The sequence below is a fragment of the Gobio gobio genome, assembly GCF_949357685.1.
Source record: "Gobio gobio genome assembly, chromosome: 8".
NCBI classification, from domain to species: Eukaryota; Metazoa; Chordata; class Actinopteri; order Cypriniformes; family Gobionidae; genus Gobio; species Gobio gobio.
Window position 1 is genome coordinate 18,341,594 of NC_137114.1, and position 18,804 is coordinate 18,360,397.

General features: G+C 42.7%; 1 protein-coding gene across 20 annotated transcripts in view; it reads left to right on the top strand.

Annotated features, from left to right (window-relative positions):
- LOC307130835 (uncharacterized protein) overlaps nucleotides 1-18,804 on the top strand; it is a 154,349-nt gene that overhangs the window by 65,435 nt on the left and 70,110 nt on the right. For 19 of the 20 annotated variants that reach the window (XM_079824060.1, XM_079824065.1, XM_079824070.1 and 16 more), the window contains one exon: nucleotides 18,028-18,486. The exons of the other annotated variant lie outside the window; for it this stretch is intronic. In XM_079824060.1, coding sequence (XP_079680186.1) covers nucleotides 18,028-18,486 — 459 coding nt within the window. The remainder of the gene's footprint in view (nucleotides 1-18,027; nucleotides 18,487-18,804) is intronic. 20 annotated transcript variants of the gene reach the window in all.

The window sequence follows — 18,804 nt, forward strand, 5'->3', positions numbered from 1 at the left end:
TGTCTTTCTGCCTCTTTTCCTTTGGGCTCTCTGAAATCTGAAAAAGAAAGCATGATATTACTTAAGAACAAGTCAATTCAGTCAAAAACTTTCCTGTAACTTTTCTGTAGCTCAAACAATAGAGTGTGGCGCTAGCAATGCCAAGGCCATGGGTTCGATTCCCAGGGAAAGCAAGAACTGAAAAAAAAAGTAAATATGTACCTTGAATGCAATGTAAGTCGCTTGGATAAAAGCGTTGTAAATGTAAATGTAAGAATGTTAACATACTAAACGTAATATGATTCATTTAAAAAAAAAATTTGCTCAACACAAAATATTTGAACTATGATTATAGTACCGTTAAATTCTGTATATTTATTCTATTTTTCTAAAATGTATTAATGCTTCAATATCAAAAGAAAGTGTGTCTGATTTTTCCCACTTGTGCTGCGTTCCAGTTCATTTTTTATCATGCCCTTCACTTGCTAACTTCCCTCCGTCTCGTTCACTCGGATGTGCGTCATTGCTTATGTTGCATGAGTGCCCACAACTGGAGGAAGCTTTGCAATGGACTGAACTGGAACGTCCTAAGCCCTTGATCACTTCAAATCCACTATGGAGTTGATTTATTATTATTATTATTATTTTTTTTTTTTTTATGAAATTGTTTAATGCAGCATTCTATATGTATATAGGTGTGTTTGGACTGTTTTAAATGTTTTTAAAAATAATAAAAATATCAGTTGTTTGTGGTGGGGTAAATTAAACGCGATATGCTGTGATGTCACGTTCGTGTTGCATTGTGGTATATGAAGCTGCCTGAAGTGTACATATGAAGTAGACTCGCTCCCTCTGTCAAAATCGGGTCTGTCCATATAAACTTCCCTCGTCCACTTCACAAAGTGGAACGCACTTCAAAATGGCACCCAGGATTCCCCCGAGGGGAAGTGATTAGAAGAGTTCGCAAGTGCGTGTCTAAAAGTGGAGTGGAACACAGCACAAGTTTATCTCCAGCCCTAATTAAACACACCTGAAGCAGTGAATCAAAGTCATTATGACCAATGAAAACTTCCATTACATAAATCTCAGTTCATTTTCCATGAAACTACATAGCATTCAAATAACAAGTTTACCTTAAAGAATAAAATATCTTAGGTTTTTACAAATAAAAAGTTCACCCCGAAATGAAATTTCTTTCATAATTTACTCACCCTCAAGTTGTTCCAAACCAGGGGGGTATTCCAGAAAGCAAGGTTAACTTACCACCATATATACCTTGAACTCTCTCTTGATTAACCCAAACCTTGCTTACTCGAGGTACACTGTAAAAAGTGAAACATTGGATTAACTTAATAAAATTGAAGTAACCATTCACAATAAAGATTTTACATTGACCTAATGTTCAGAAACCATTCAGTTCAAACTAATTTTCTGCATTTCATGCAAACTCTTTTCTGAATTTGGTGTAAATCAATATTTTAAATTGGCTTAAATAAAAAAAAAATGTTTTTGAACAGACTTGATTTCCTGCAAACTCTTTTCTGAGTTTGATCAGGGGCGTAAATCACGGGGGGGACGGGGGGGACAGGACCCCCCCCCAATCTGAGGGCTGCCCCCCCCCCTAAAAACCATGCTGAGTATTGTCAATAATATAATGATATATACTTAAAATAAATGTGTAAGTAGTAAAACAATACAAAAGCAAACGGGACAAAAAATGCGTTTAAGTTTAGAAACATTTTGAGTCCCCCCTCCCCCTTGCCCCACAGTGGTTTGATCCACCGCGCACCTAACGTTACCCATAGAACGTAAAAAAACTACCACACAAGTTTGGGGAGAGAACAAAGCTCTTCAGACAGCAGTTGTGAAACTCCAGTAAGCTGTCAATGCTATTTTATTCACTTTAAACATCAGATGAATTGACTCTTTTCTCTTTAATACAGATTAGGCAAAACACTGTTAATATCACTTGCCCACCGCGGCACCGCCCCGGGCACCGTCATTTTCATTTTTATAGTAATAAAATAATTTTGTTTAGTTAGAGAACAGACACAACAATTAAAAACTGAACGTGTCTGCTCAATACAGCACGAGCCCAACGAGAGTCAGATTTCATTCATCACTAGAGCAAACAGCTGACAGACAAGATGATCGCGGAAGATTTGGTTTCAAAGCGAAATGTAAAAGTGCCTATTTAAGGGAGTGTGTCATTGTACTGTTTTCTTGCTGTGTTTTTCATTAAGAATAATAGACTAATGAACCCATAATTCAAGCAACCCACCCTCGAATTGGCGCTAATTCTAAACCTAAAGTATATGCGCACGGCGCTCTGTCAGATCTGTGTTGGGTTTTGCTCAATATGATAATAAGTGGCAGATCAGAGGGCTTGCTGCAGTTGAATATGTAAAGATCTGAATATCATAGTATAAAATACTATGTGGAGGATGCAAGATAATTTTATATAGGCCTAATATGACTGTGTGGTGAACCTACTCATATTTAAACAACTATTGCTTTGTGTTGTTGGTCAGATAAAATGACAGAGAAAAGAAAAACGGACATTAGATAATTTTTCAGTGCACCAAAACGCCAAATAAGCACAAATTGTTTTTTATATTTTTTAAAAAAATTTTTGTGGTACACATATCCTTACAAGTACGATTTTGGCTGTATTATTTGTGTCCCCTTCAAAAATTGCTCTTGAGAAATTTCATGTTTATCGTCCCCCCCTACTGTTAAATGAAATTTACGCCCCTGTTTGGTGTAAATCAATATTTTAAATTGGCTTAAATTAAAAAAAAAGGTTTTTAAGAAACTTGATCTAAATTGAATTTTCTTCAATCTAAAATATGTATTCAATGCAAGTAATATAAAAGGCTTCACAATTGACAATCTTTATTAAATCTTGTAGGAAAAAATCACTGTTTTTAAGATTAGACTTTTTTGGCAAAACAAACATTGTTTTACAAATACAAATGTAATTCTAAGAAAGATCAAGTGATCAGTTCATTTCAAGTTGAATTCATAGCAGTATTAAAACGTGAATATATCATAAGAGCAATAAGAACAAGAATAAGAAATAAGAACAAATACCTAAAAACAGTTGGTCTGCTTCTCTCAGGAATTAACATTTTTGGCAGAAGAATTAAATGTAAATCAAATACACAACATAGATATTGCCACATCCAGTAAACAAACAAACAACTACTGAACTACTTATACGATGTAGTGGAGACTGGGGTGAAAGAATTTCTGCCATCCTATGTTCATCAAGTCATTGACTATGCAGCAGAGTGCAGAGGCGACATATTTTGGGGGTCATTTTTCTTGTGTCAAGTTCCATAAAAACTTTCTGAAAAAACTCAAAAGTGAATTTCAGTTCTTTTGGATACTTGAGGTTTAGCACATATGTCAGTCCAAACAGCATTGCTACAGCAGCTGCAGTTGAGGGCACGTTTCTGAGGACCTCTGTGGACTCAATGAGAACCCTGGTGTCTGTCTCACTGATTAAGACGGCCATTGTTTGCTCCAGTCCATCACCTGGCATATCCTGGCAAGACAATACATAGTAATGAATAAAGAGTGCTGACCAGACCCAGTTGAGTCTTGTGACAGAAACTGTAGAAAATCCTCCGGGGGAGTCTGAGGCTGGGTTAGCCACAGCTCCGAATGAGCAAACTGAGTCGTGTCCTAATAGTGCAGTTACGGTTTCTAGTTAGTCATCGGTTTCTCTGTCTGAGAGCCAAAAAGACAGCAGAAATGACGAACAGAATCAAACGGCTATAAGTGAAACTAGTGAAGCAAAGTTGACGGAGAAAGAGAACCTTTTTAAGATGCCTAAAAAAAGAAGATTAAAAAACAACTTTTTAGAGGCAAAAGTTAGCAAAATTGATGACGCAAATGAGACACAAGACACCGAGAGAGACAGTGATTCCTCAGAATGTAGCGTGAGTTTTTCTCAAAGTGAAGTTGTAGATCGTAGCTACGAACTTGAGGATATACAATTGTTCTTAAGATCGACGAAAAACAAGAGAGGAGTAAGGGTAAAAGATTATTTCCCTGACCTAAAGCAGTTTGCTGATAAAGCAAAGAGTTTTATGGACGGAGATTGCTTTACCAACAAGGAAGTTTATAGACTTAAAAAAATTGTGAGGAACACTAACAATGCCCTAAATAAAGATGGCAAGTGAATAGAGATAGCTCCTTTTTTTGGCATCATGGAGTGTATCTTTTCTTTTTAACTTTTCTTTTGATGAGTGAAATACATCTCGCTTCTTTAAATGTAAATGGTGCAAGGAATTTTAAGAAAAGAGCAAATATTTTTGATGAAATTCAACAGAAAAATATAGATATAGCATTCTTACAAGAGACACATAGTAGCTCAGATAATGTTATTGATTGGATGAAAGAGTTCAATGGAACACCTGTTTTAAGCCACAACTCTACTTTAAGTGGCGGAGTTGCTATTTTATTTAATAAGAACTTTAAACCAATTTCTTATGATGTTGATGAAATTATAAAAGGTAGATTGTTAAAAGTTCGAGCCACTTTTCAAAGTTTTGTTCTTGTTTTGATTTGCATCTATGTTCCAATTGCACCTGTGGAAAGACTTTTATTTTTAGACACCCTTTGCTCAACCTTACAAAATTGTTGTACAGAAGACTTACTATTTGTAGGTGGTGATTTTAATTGTACTGAATGTGATCGAGACAGAAATCATGTTGAACCCCACATGGCCTCACGTAAACGTCTTGTTCATTTAATTGAAAAATATGATTTGTGTGATGTTTGGAGAGCTCTGAATGGAAATGAAAGACAGTATACATGGGCTCATACACATGATAATCATTTATCTTTAACTAGATTAGACAGACTGTATGGTTTTAAGCATCAATTGAACATGTTTAATAAATGCTATATCACGCCAGTATCCTTTTCTGATCATCATTTAGTGAGTTGTAAATTTTTTTTGAATACATTTAGATTTAAAAGCGCATACTGGCATTTTAATACAAGTCTTCTAAATGATAAGTTTTTTATAGAATCTTTTGAGTTTTTTTGGAAAGAGTTTAAAAAAACAAAGTCATCTTTTAATTCCCTACAACAATGGTGGGACTATGGCAAAGTACAAATAAAACAGTTTACACAGCAATACACTAAAAATGTCACAAAGGATTTAACTCGTTCATTGGAGTCGCTAAAAAAACAAATAATGGATTTACAGGAATTGACTCAAACCTCAAGTGATAGTATTTATTTAGAAACCTTTTTAAAGAAAAAAGCTGAGCTCAAAGAATTAATAGACTATAAAGCGCAAGGGGCTTTAGTCCGTGCAAAATTTTTTAATGTTGATCAGATGGATGCACCTTCCAAATATTTTTTTGGCCATGAAAGAAAAAATGGGCAAAAGCGTATAATTCATGCCTTACGTTCCGAGGATGGTAATTTATTATCAAATCCTAGAGAGGTTTGTGAGAAGGCAGTGAGTTTTTATCAGTCCCTGTATGGGAGTGAGGGTAGGCTAGAAAGTGGAAAACGGTTTTTGGGTGAAAGCTTACCCAAGATCTCAGAAGAATCTAAAAATGACCTGGAGAGTTCCCTAACTTTAGGAGAACTCCATGAAGCACTCCAGAGTATGGAGTCCGGAAAAACTCCTGGAATAGATGGGATACCGGTCGATTTTCTGAAAACGTTTTGGTCACAGATTGGAGCTGATCTGCTTGAGGTGCTCAACGAAGGTTTGCTGGAGGGCGGGTTGCCGTTGAGCTGCCGAAGAGCAGTGGTTACCCTTCTGCCAAAAAAAGGAGATCTCACTGAGATTAAAAACTGGAGGCCAGTCTCACTCTTATGCAGTGACTATAAGTTAGTCTCAAAAACATTGGCAAATAGATTGGCCAGGGTAATGGGGCAGGTGATCCATGCTGATCAGTCTTATTGTGTGCCTACAAGGTCAATTTTTGACAATGTCTCTTTTATTAGAGATATTATACAGGCTTCTGAAATATTTAATATCAATTGCGGTTTGTTGTCCCTTGATCAAGAAAAAGCTTTTGATCGAGTTGAACACTCATATTTATGGAATACTCTAGAAGCTTTTGGTTTCAAAGAAATTTTTTTAGGAATGGTGAAAAATCTTTATTGTGACATTGAAAGTGTAATCAAAATTAATGGTGTTTTATGTGCTCCATTCAAGGTTAATAGAGGAATCCGACAAGGATGTGCATTGTCAGGAATGCTATACTCACTTGCAATTGAACCACTACTCCAACAAATTAGGAAGAGTTTGGATGGTTTAAGAATACCAAATTGTAGTTTTAATTTTTGTTTATCAGCGTATGCTGATGATATTATAATTTTAATTAATAGACAAAATGACATACAGGCTTTATCTAAATTATTAGAAGACTTTGAAAAATGCTCCTCAGCAAAAATAAATTGGAAAAAAAGTGAGGCCTATTTATTAGGAGCATGGAAGGAGGGGGAACCCACTCTTCCTGAAGGTTTAGTTTGGAGTAGATGTGGTATGAAATATCTTGGGGTGTTTTTGGGAGATGAAAATGTTGTGCAAAAAAATTGGGATGGAATGTTACAGAAAGTAAAAGGTCGTCTCGATAAATGGAAATGGCTTTTACCTAACATGTCTTATAGAGGTAGAACACTTATTGTCAATAATCTGGTTGCATCACTGCTTTGGCATAGACTGGCATGTATTGATCCCCCTGCAAAGTTAATGGCAGAAATTCAAGCAACTTTTGTGGACTTTTTTTGGGATAAACTTCATTGGATCCCACAGAGCATCTTGTATCTACCTAAAGAAGAGGGTGGTCAGGGATTAATTAATCTACAGAGCAGAATTGCAACTTTTCGGTTATTTTTTCTACAAAGACTTCTTGATGGGCCAGTGAATGTAAGCTGGAGGGCCATTAGCTGTGCCTTACTATGGACTGTTGGAGGTTTTGCTCTGGATAAAGCCCTTTTTTTGATGGACCCCAAAAGTATGGACCTCTCGCATCTCTCTTCTTTTTATCAGAACCTTTTTAAAGTTTGGAGTCTTTTTTACATCCAAAAGACTGAGAACTTCCATTCCATTTACTGGCTATTGAATGAACCTTTGATTTTCAAAGCTAGATTGGACAGTTCCTCTTCCACATTTCTACAGGGTTTCAGTAAGGTGCTACAGAACTCAGGAGTGGTGGTGTTGAGCCATTTAGTGTCCTTAACTGGGCCTCAATTTAAGGACATAGAGGCTGTTACAAAAAAACTTGGACTAAGATCTATGCGCTTGATGACACGTTTCGTAAACAAGTTAAAAGAAACCTTTACAAGTGAAGAAAATTTGTTATTGGAAGATTTTTTTTCAGGGGCTAGTATCCCTGATAGTGATGACCTGTTTCCATGTGTGTTAATCCAGCCGAATTTCGAAGAGTGTTCAGGTTTTTTTTTTAAACTAGAAGGTTTCCTTTCAGTTGATTTTTTTTCTTGTAAAGGTAAAGATCTGTATAAAATGTGTGTTCTTATTCTGAACAAAAAAATGCTTGACAAAAGAATTGATACCCCTTGGCGGTCAGTTTTTAAAGTATGCAATGATGTAAAACCTGAATGGAGAGTGCTATATAAAACACCATTACTAAAAAAGACGGGTGATTTGCAGTGGAGAATTCTGCACGGGGCTATTGCAGTCAACTCTTTTATTTCTGTTTTGGATGCGAGTAAAAACCCGGGTTGTCCGTTTTGTCTTCAAAAGGAGACTGTTTTTCATGCTTTTGTGTACTGTTCTAGGCTTACGCCTTTATTTTTGTTGGTTCAAGAAATGTGTGATAAGTTCAATGAGATTTTTCATCCTGAAATTTTTATATTTGGTTTTAAGTATGTGCAGAAAAAACGCATAGTTTCAATTGTTGAATTTTATTTTTGGTCAAGCCAAATTGGCGATTTATATGAGTAGAAAAAGTAAAATAGAGAAAGAGTGTAATGATGATGTGATTCTGGTTTTTAGATCTTTAGTCAAAGCAAGAATGCTGATTGATTTCAGGTTTTACAATGACATGAATGATCTTTCCACTTTTAAAATGAGATGGTGCAGTCATGATGTGTTGTGTACAGTAATTGAGGATGATTTAATCTTTTGCTTCTAAAAAAAAAATATTGTAAGTAGCCTAATTTTTATACACACGATTGTTTGTTAAAAAGGTGATTGTAATTGTTGACTACTTGTGAATTAAAGTTTTTTCAAAATTCAATTCTCTCTCTCTCTCTCTCTCTCTCTCTCTCTCTCTCTCTCTCTCTCTCTCTCTCTCTCTCTCTCTCTGACAAAAAAAAATTATAATATAGTCAAAAGGTTAATAAATTTTAATAATTCAAGGTAAAAAGTGAAAACTTGTATATTATATTGATCCATTACACAAAGCGAAATATTTCAAGTAAATATTAGTGTAAATTTTGATGGTTGCGGCTTACAGACAATCAAAACCCCTAATTCAGCATCTCAGAAAATTAAACACTATTTTGGTTTTGAGTGGTTGATAGCACTGTTGCAGTCTTTTGTTTTTGTGTACAGATGTCAGACCCTAGGCTGCCTACAGACCACACTGATGCAGCTATTCATGCAAAAGGAGGCCAAAATACTCAACCAAGTATTTAGTGCATATACGTCAACATAGCTATAAGCTGCAATCAACAAAAGTAGCACAAATAATTGCGTGAAATATTTCACTTTGTGTAATGAATATAATGCACGAGTTACAATTTTTTTGTAACTTTTTTTTTTTACAGAAATTACTGAACTTAGACTACATTCTAATTTTTTTTAGCCCTACCAGTATGTAAGTATGTGTGTGGATGGCTGAGCAATGTACATACCTGAATTTCCTTGATGAGATGGTGAACAGATTCACCAAAGTAGATGATTAAACATTTCAGAACTGATTCCCTCCTTGTGTTGATGTCCACGACCTGAACAAAATGCATTCATTAAAATTACATGATCCTTTTTTACCACTTACAGGAAAAATCTGGTGTGAAACAGACAAAAAGTATATTGAAACATGATAAAAATGTTACCGTTCATCATGGAGCATTTTTTTAATAACATCATGCCTGCCTTTAAAGACCACATTTAGCCTATATGTGCAAAAGGCTCACAATATTAGTGTTAGGGGCATTAGTGTTAGGGATAGTTTTTTTTTTTTTTTTCCGGATTCTTTTTTTTTTATTTTTTTATTTTTTTTATTATACATTCAAAATTACAGAATTCAATAGCAACACAATTCCACACATTTACACATTTTTCAAGTATACAGTGAAAGAACGAGGGTTACCATACGTAACCGAGACGTTCCCTTTCAGTCGGTCACTACGACGTACGTCGGTAATAACCGACGAATTGGGATCCCTATGGAAAACGCCACAGTTACTACCACTTCCAGCGCCCAGCGAGAGCCCCTCAGACCCCGTTCTGAAGCGGGCGGGAAGATTCACGCTAGAAGAGTCATACTGCTGTTCCGCAAGACCCATTCAGCAGACTTGATTGGATAACGCTGGGAAAGCGTGCCCGAAGGACGCTGCGGGAGCCACATCATGCCCGGAGGGAGTTACCATGTGGAGAACACGTATGGGCTGGCCGTGGGCAGCACAACATACGGAGTCCCAGGGGAGGCCCCGGCCTAATGCAGGCGGGGGACGACACCGTACTGAGACGGCAGAGAACTCTGCCAAGGGAAAGACACGAGCTCGCCGTAGGGAGCTGTACCGTGGAAATACACGTATGGGACCACCGTAGGGGTCACGACATACGGAACCCAGCCTGACACAAGTGGAGTGCGCTCTAACCCCGAGCGGGCAGGGCACGTCTTGGGATTCATACGCCAAGACGATGGCATCCACTATCCAGTGGGCCATCCTCTGCTTGGAGACAGCCTTTCCCTTCTGCTGTCCTCCGTAACAGACGAAGAGCTGCTCTGAGGTCCTGAAGCTTTGCGTTCTGTCCACGTAAGTCCGGAGAGCACGGACGGGACAGAGCAAAGCTAGGGCTGGGTCTGCCTCCTCCGAAGGCAGCGCTTGCAGGCTCACCACTTGGTCCCGGAAGGGAGTAGTGGGAACCTTGGGCACATATCCAGGCCGGGGTCTCAGGGTCACCTGAGAATCACCCGGCCCGAATTCCAGGCACGATTCGTCGACCGAAAATGCCTGCAGGTCCCCTACCCTCTTAACTGACGCCAATGCAATCAGGAGTATTGTCTTTAGAGACAAGAACTTAAGCTCTACTGACTGTAAAGGCTCGAAGGGCGCCCTCTGAAGTGCGGTCAGCACCAGAGTCAAGTCCCAAGAGGGTATAGAAGAAGGGCGAGGAGGATTTAGTCTCCTCGCTCCCCTTAGGAACCTGACGATCAGATCATGCTTGCCTAAGGACTCACCATTAACGAGGTCATGGCTTGCGGCGATGGCGGCAACATATACCTTGAGGGTGGAGGGAGACAGCCTTCTCTCCAACCCGTCTTGAAGAAAAGATAGCACAGATCCGATCGAACATTTCCGGGGGTCTTCTCGGCGAGAAGAGCACCAGTCGACGAACAGGTTCCACTTCAACGCATATAGCCGTCTCGTAGAGGGGGCTCTGGCGGAAGCGATGGTGTCGACTACCGCTTGCGGTAGGTCACCTAGAACCTCCGCGTCCCGTCCAGGGACCAGACATGGAGTTTCCAGAGGTCTGGACGCGGGTGCCATAGGGTGCCCCGTCTCTGAGACAGAAGGTCCTGCCTCAGAGGAATGGGCCAAGGAGGTGCTGACGCGAGGAGCACTAGTTCCGGGAACCACGTCCTGTTGGGCCAGTACGGAGCTACCAAGAGGAGTTGCTCCTCGTCCTCCCTGACCTTGCACAGAGTCTGTGCAAGAAGGCTCACTGGGGGAAACGCATATTTGCGCAGAGCCCGGGGCCAGCTGTGTGCCAGTGCATCCGTGCCGAGGGTCCCCTCGGACAGGGAATAGAACAACTGGCAGTGGGTCGTGTCGTGGGCGGCAAACAGATCGATCTGTGCGGCCCCAAAGCGACTCCAAATCAGCTGGACCACCTGGGGGTGGAGTCGCCACTCTCCGGGAAGCACTGGCAACCGTGACAGCTCGTCGGCCGCACGATTGAGCAGGCCCGGAATGTGGATAACACGAAGGGACCTCAGATGCTTCTGACTCCACAGGAGGAGATGGCGGGCGAGTTGGGACAAACGGCGGGAGCGTAGACCACCTTGTTTGTTGATGTACGCAACGGCCGTCGTGCTGTCCGTCCGGACCAGAACGTGCTTGTCTTTGAGCGACCCTTTGAGGCGGCTGAGAGCAAGACGAACTGCCAGCAACTCTAGGCAATTGATATGCCATTGCAGTTGGGGCCCCGTCCACAGACCCGATACTGCAAGCCCGTTGTACGTGGCACCCCAACCCGTGGGTGAGGCATCCGTGGAGACAACATGATGCCTGGACACTTGTTCTAGAGGCACTCCTGCCCGTAGAAACGAAGGGTCCGACCACGGGGTGAGGGTTTGGCGGCATCTCGGCGTCACTTGGACACGGAGGGACCCGCTGTGCCACGCCCATCTCGGGACTCGATCGTGTAGCCAGTGCTGAAGCGGTCTCATATGGAGCAGCCCTAGCGGCGTTACTGCGGCTGCTGCTGCCATATGCCCCAGGAGCCTCTGAAAATGTTTCAGTGGAACCGCTGTACTGCGTTTGAGCGTACTCAAGCAGCTCAGCACCGACTGGACGCGCTCCTCTGTGAGGCGCGCAGTCATGGCGACCGAGTCGATCTCCATCCCGAGAAAAGAGATCCTCTGTACGGGACAGAGTTTGCTCTTCTCCCAGTTGACCCGAAGACCCAACTGGCTGAGGTGCCGGAGCACCATGTCCCTGTGTTCGCACAACTGCTCCCGCGACTGGGCAAGAATCAGCCAGTCGTCGAGATAGTTGAGGATGCGAACACCACGCTCTCTCATGGGAGCAATGGCCGCCTCCGCGACTTTCGTGAAGACACGGGGCGACAGGGACAACCCGAAGGGTAGGACTTTGTACTGGTATGCCCGTCCGTCGAAAGCAAAGCGTAGAAACGGTCTGTGTCGAGGGAGAATCGAGACATGAAAGTACGCGTCCTTCAGGTCGATCGCTGCAAACCAATCCTGGGGACGGATGCATCTGAAGATGCGCTTCTGGGTTAACATTCGGAACGGCATCCTGTGGAGGGAGCGGTTCAGGTAACGCAGGTCCAGGATCGGTCGTAACCCGCCACCTTTCTTGGGTACAATGAAGTACGGGCTGTAGAACCCGGACTTCATATCGGCTGGAGGGACCGGCTCTATCGCGTCCTTCGCCAATAGGACAGCGATCTCCGCCTGAAGCACGGGGGCGCCCTCCTTCGGTATAGAAGTGAAGTGGACACCCCTGAACTTTGGGGGACGCCGGGCGAACTGAATCGCATAGCCGAGTCTGATGGTGCGGATGATCCAGCGAGACGGGCCGGGGAGCGCTAGCCAGGCCCCCAGAGACCGAGCAAGCGGGATCATCGGCACCACGGACGTACCCGGAGCGGGGCAGCGCAGCGGAACGCAGGGGCCCCAGGACGACATGGGAGTGGTCCGTGCAGGGGTCTGGGTCTGACACACGACCTGCATCCGCTGAGGGGACGGGCGAGCGTGGGGAGGCACTTTGTGTGCGTCCGCACAACCGACGCCCCCTGTTGGCGAGGAGAGAGGTGTCCGAGGGGTACGAGGCATGGTAGCGTCGCATACCGTCAGACGCGCTCTCTTGGCACCCAGAGATGTTAGAAACTGCTCTTTTATTGAAAATTTGGGTGCCACTGGCACTGGGGCCAGTGGCGGAACAGAAAATAAAATGGGGTTCCCCCGGCCCTCCACCGGGGGAAGGAGTGGTGCTGCAGCCATCTCCCGAAGAGCAGTTTCCTCCATCTCTGGGCGGCCCGTCTCAGGGTCTCTTCCGACGGCGCTTGCCACCTGGCTTGGTAGCGGCCTGAGCGGGCTGGACGTTCTTCCCGCGACCGGCTCCACGCCCACGACCGGTGGAAGGCTGCTGCTGGGCTGGGGCGGGAGCGGGGGCGGCCGCAGGAGGACGTCCTCGGCGACGGGCAGGCGGAGGTGCTGCAGCCGGCGGCTGGGTGGAGGCAGCAGCGGGCCGCCGGTGCAGGATATGTTTGATGGCCTCCGTCTGCTTCTGGGCGGCCGAGAATTGCTGGGCGAAATTCTCGACCGCGTCGCCGAACAACCCGGCCGACGATATGGGGGAGTCCAGGAACCGGTTCTTGTCAGTCTCCCTCATGTCGGCCAGGTTGAGCCAGAGATGCCGTTCCTGGACCACTAAGGTGGACATCGCCTGACCCACGGAACGGGCGGTAACTTTCGTCGCCCGGAGGGCGAGGTCCGTCGCCGCCCGGAGCTCCCGGAGGAGCTCTGGGTCAGACCTACCCTCGTGCATGTCCATGAGTGCCTGGGCCTGGTGCACCTGGAGCAACGCCATGGCATGCAAGGCAGACGCGGCCTGTCCGCAGGACCTGTAGGCCTTCGCAGACTGGACGAAAACCTACAGGCTTTGGACGGGAGACGAGGATCACCACGCCACTCGGAGGCGGTCGCCGGACGCAGCTGCATCGCGACGGCGCGTTCGACTGGCGGGATCCTCTCGTAACCCTTGGCCTGTCCACCGTCAAGGGTAGTGAGGAGGGAGGAGCCTCCAGGTCTGTTTCTGGCACTGAAGGGTGTCGTCCACGACCTGGAAAGCTCCTCATGCACCTCCGGGAAGAATGGTACTGGGGCGGGACGCTGAGAACCAGCGCGACCCCCCCCCAGAAACCAATCATCCAACCTAGAAGGCTCGGGACGTGGTGGAGGGTTCCACACAAGCCCGACCTTTTCGGCGGCCCGGGAAAGCATAGCCGTCAACTCAGGGTCCGACTCGGCCGTTGCCACTCTCCCAGAGGGAGGCAGTACAGCCGAATCTTCATCCTCCGAGGACTGGAACTCCCCCTCCGATGCTGCGATCGACATCTGCTCGTCCGCGGGCGCTCCGAAAGAGATGACTGGGTGCCCGTGGGCGGGACCAGCGATCTCTTCCGGTGGCGCCACCGGCAGCAGTGCTTGTGAGGGTTCAGGGACCTGCGTAGGAATACTAGGCGGGTTTGTCCTGAACGTAATCCTCAAGTCACCCCGGTCATCCGTCGAAGTAGGTCTATCCTGGTTAGGGATAGCTCTAGATCGAGGTATGGGGAGGGGGACTCCGCCTTCCCGAAGGTAGGTGAGTCTTGACCTAAGCACCGCAATAGTCATGTTCCCGCAGTGAGAACACGAGCTATTCACAAACGCTGCCTCAGCGTGCTGTAAGCCCAGGCACGTGATGCAGTGAGTGTGGCCGTCAGCGGGCGAGAGGGAACGACCGCATCCAGAAACGCACGGGTGGAATGACATCTTGAAAAAGACGCAGTGTCACACCCGTGTTGCTCTTTTTGTGAGGAAATCGCTCTTTTAAGAGAGTGCTGAAGCACCCAGGGAAACCGCGGCAACACACAGGGGATAGTGCAGCCTGTGTTTGCACTCAAAATAGGAACGCCCACCGATACCAACAGACTGTGTCTTTGCTGTGATAACAGCAGTTGTTCCTTGCAGCTGAGTTCGCGGTCCCGCTGGAAAGCGCCGTCACACCAGCACACGATCCTCTTCTCTGTTCTTGCAATTCTTCTTTCGCTGAAAGACAGGAAAGCAGTCTCTGCAACTTCAAACGCCGGTTCGGCTCCGAAGTGAATGACGTCAGTGCGGTGCTCTCGCTTCCTGTTTATACCCGCGGCGCGGGGCGGAGCGCGAGATGCAAATCTCGCACGCCAATTGTTCATTGGCCTGTTCTTAAGTTCTCGAAGCTGATAGGGGCTCTCTGAAGTGATCCCAATTCGTCGGTTATTACCGACGTACGTCGTAGTGACCGACTGAAAGGGAACAATAGTTAAAGTAAAAAAACAAAATCAAAACAAAATTAAAAGGGCATCACAAACTTGTTAAATTCATTTAGCAAATACACAGTTTTTTGGGCTTTTCGGTTTTTTGAAAACGTTATAGATTCTAAATAACCTTTAAAGACTGTTTGAAAATGAGCAAAATTGGGTTTCGAGTTATTCCATTTAGATTGATGAATGAAAAATTTTCCCATTAACAAAAACAAATCAACAATATATATCATTCTTTTGGAAAAGTCAAATTCATGTGAATGAAGTAAAACAGAGGACAAATTTAAGACTAGGTTGCAATTCATTTTAGCACTTAGAAATTGTGACATCTCATACCAAAAGAAAGATGAACAGGCACATTCAAAAAATAAATGCACAATAGATTCTTTTTCACAATTACAAAAAGAGCAATTGTAATCAATAACGCTTCTCGGCCTTTTGGCTAAGATCAAGTGTAGGGGTGCGGATAGTGAGCCGTTGGAGGTACCATCCTACCTCACGATGTACCACAACGTCCAATAGGAAAATTCAACTGCAGTAGCCACCGTTCAACCTTGAGAGGGCAGCACTTTGGCGGTTTTACACCATATTTTATAGAATTAAAACACTTTATACTCAAATGTCAAAACATTTACTCGAATCAATGAACAGCATTAATAAAGCCCCAGTATTACAGATCATTAACTAAAAAAAGTTGGTTTAGGGTTTAGTTACCCTTTAAGAATGTAGAAAAATGGATGCTTTATTCAAACACTTTAATAACTTTTTAATGAATGAAAATAACAAGCATGCAAAACAAAGGAACAGAGAAATAATAAGGTAGATCAGGTAAATTGTACAAGAGAAGTCATGTATGTCAGGTGGTTCAACACACAAGACTGTATAAGATGCACCTGTGTTTTCTCTCTAATGGAGAAGCATCAGTTAGGCTACGAGAAGTGCACATGCTAAACCAAAATGGGTGTTTACCAATCAGTGGCCAATTTCAAACTACAATAGATGTTCTTCAACCATTTTTCAACAGACTTTCTAAAACCATGAAGGGCCAACCCTAAACCAAGCCCCCAGTGGATTAGAGCAAATCGGGTAACGTGTTTGAAAATGCCCCACTGATTGGAAACACCCACTAGTGTTCTGCAGAGATACACACCAGGGGGGTATTCCAGAAAGCAAGGTTAACTTACCGTCACATATACCTTGAACTCTCGGTTGATTAACCCAAACATTGCTTACTCGAGGTTTGCTGGTTCCAAAAACGAGTCAGGGAGTAAGTTCAGACAACTCAGTTCAGACAAGAGTATGTTAACCGTGAACAGACAAGATGATTCACCAAGGAAACAGACGCTAAGAAAAAGCAGGCCATTCTACTTCCTCTTCTTCCTTTGTTTAATAGCGGTTTACACAACCTACTTAGAGCACATCGCCATCTATTTGGTGGTTATGAAATCATTTTTTCAATGTTTCCTTTTAATAAGTAATCTTTATTCACTGAAAAAAAATATATATTGTTTGTTTGATGCTAATTAATTGACTGCAGATCCATGTGTGAGATGACAATAAAATAAATAATAAATATATTTGAATTGAATTAACATTTAAACTTTTTTATTTATTTTTATTCTAATTCTTTAGAATTAATATATAATATTGTATATTATATAACTGAAACAAATGTAGTTATATTAATAACTATATTAATTATATAAAACACATCTGAATACCTTTTAAGCAAACTAACCCTGGATCATGAGCTGCTCTGGAGCATGTTTTGTTCAGAGAGTTGCCATGGTTACATACATATCCTGAAAGTTACCTCCGTTTTTTTAACCGAAAGTTGAGGTTATCCGCTTACTTACCCTTAAACATACCCGGGTATGTCACATAACCTGCTCTCTGGAATATCCCCTGCATGATCGTGTGCTCATCAATTCACTGTTAGTTCAGTGTCACTGTCTCCACCCATGTGTGCTGTCGACTTTCATCACATTTTCAATGTTGATCCAGCACACTTTAAATACTGAAATGTCAATCTCAAACAAATTATGGATTGGACTCAACATTGTATCAATGTTATCATGCTGTCTGGGATATGTAGACCGTAAGACTTAAAGGGATGATGGGATGAACCGACGCCAGGCTAGAGAATCATTATTAGTGCAACCCACCCTTAAAGTGCCTTAATGTACTATAACAGTGATATTAGAAGATTGAATTAAGTTTACACCTTTTTGATGATGCATACTCTATACAGGTGAGCAGATGAGCCAAGAATATGAATGCAATGTGTTTTCTTTATAATGGTTTTCGATAGGAAAAACACTTAATGAGAAACCCTGTGTTACATTAATATCCTGTGTTCATTTTCTTGCCTTTACAAATTATGCAACATCAATAATGTGTATATTGAATTTGGTCTTTTAATATCACTGTCTTACTGCATTAATACTGACTACAAACCTGGTAATGACTGGAGGGCAATGGAGGAAAGCCTTGTTTTGCCCTCCAGGTGGGCGTTCCTATAGACGTGTGACGTCACGTGAAAACTATGAATTGAAAACATTGAGTTGAAGTGTGTTTTTGCCAACACCACAGCGGCCGGTTGCATAAACTTCTTAGACTAGTCTTATAAGTTAGTCATCTTATTTTTTTCTTAAAGTCTGATCATAACTTTTTTAAACCAGTTACATATAAAGGTAGATTGGTGTAATTTGAATCTGAAAAGTAAGACTGATTAGTCCTAAATAATTGCTAGTTGGTCAGATTAGTTCTTATGACACAGTCTTAGCGGCTCTGTTTATGACAGTCGTGCTGTAAGTAGATCTGTTGTTCAAATCCTTCTCTCACTCTTGTTCAGTCAGTCTATAGAGATTGATTTTGTCCATGTCTTCCTATTATAGCAGCTTCATGCAGCTCACAGTACGTTTATATATGCGTTTATAAAAAAATATATATTAACTTTTATTCAATTTATGGTTTTATATTAATTAATAATTCAGTCACTTTTTTATATTTTATATTCTCCTACACTGGAAAGTAAAGTGATAATTATGTGTGTGTCTTCACAGATTCCATTACATGATCTTCATGATGAAGAGAGAAGCTGCTGTGAAGTTTCTGCTGAATCTGTTTGTTTCAGCATCAGAGTTTGAAGCAAATACAGAAGAAAGTTACACTGAACTGTTAACATCAGTGTGCAGCTACACATCTTTCCCCTGTTATGTTGAAGATGATGATGAAGATTATGATTATCACATTGATCAGTCTGATTTCCTGCTGGATCTGTGGTCACATGTGAAGGACTATGAGACTCAAACAGGCAGGAGTGTCCTTCCAGCATTACAGTCAGTTTATCAGTCAGCTCCTGCAGTCTGGATCATAAACCTCTCAGAGAGAAAGAGCTCCATCCTCCTAGAAGTGCTGAAACTCCAAACAGAGAAGAAACCAGTAGAGCTGAGAGACTGGACAGATGAAGAGAGTGAAGTGAGGGGATTCCTCCAGTGTCTGCCCTACATCTCACAGCTCAGGTGAGAGTTTTATGGGAAAATTCCACTCACAGTTTGATTCAGTTTATTTTGATGTTGTCATTAATTTGAAATATATTTACATCAGATCCATTAGTGATGGAAGCTTAATGTATATTGTTCTAATGTAGCTGAAGTTTTTGGCTGCGTTTATACTGTGAGACAGATTCAGTGTTTTGATACCCAACCATTTTTTTTGTTTCTACTGTTCACATTCACTTGAGATGGAACTGACTGAATTTACATTAATATTGATAAATTAATTAGATTAATATTGATTAATAATGAGCCAAAACACACTAGAGCAGAAAAGTAATGAAC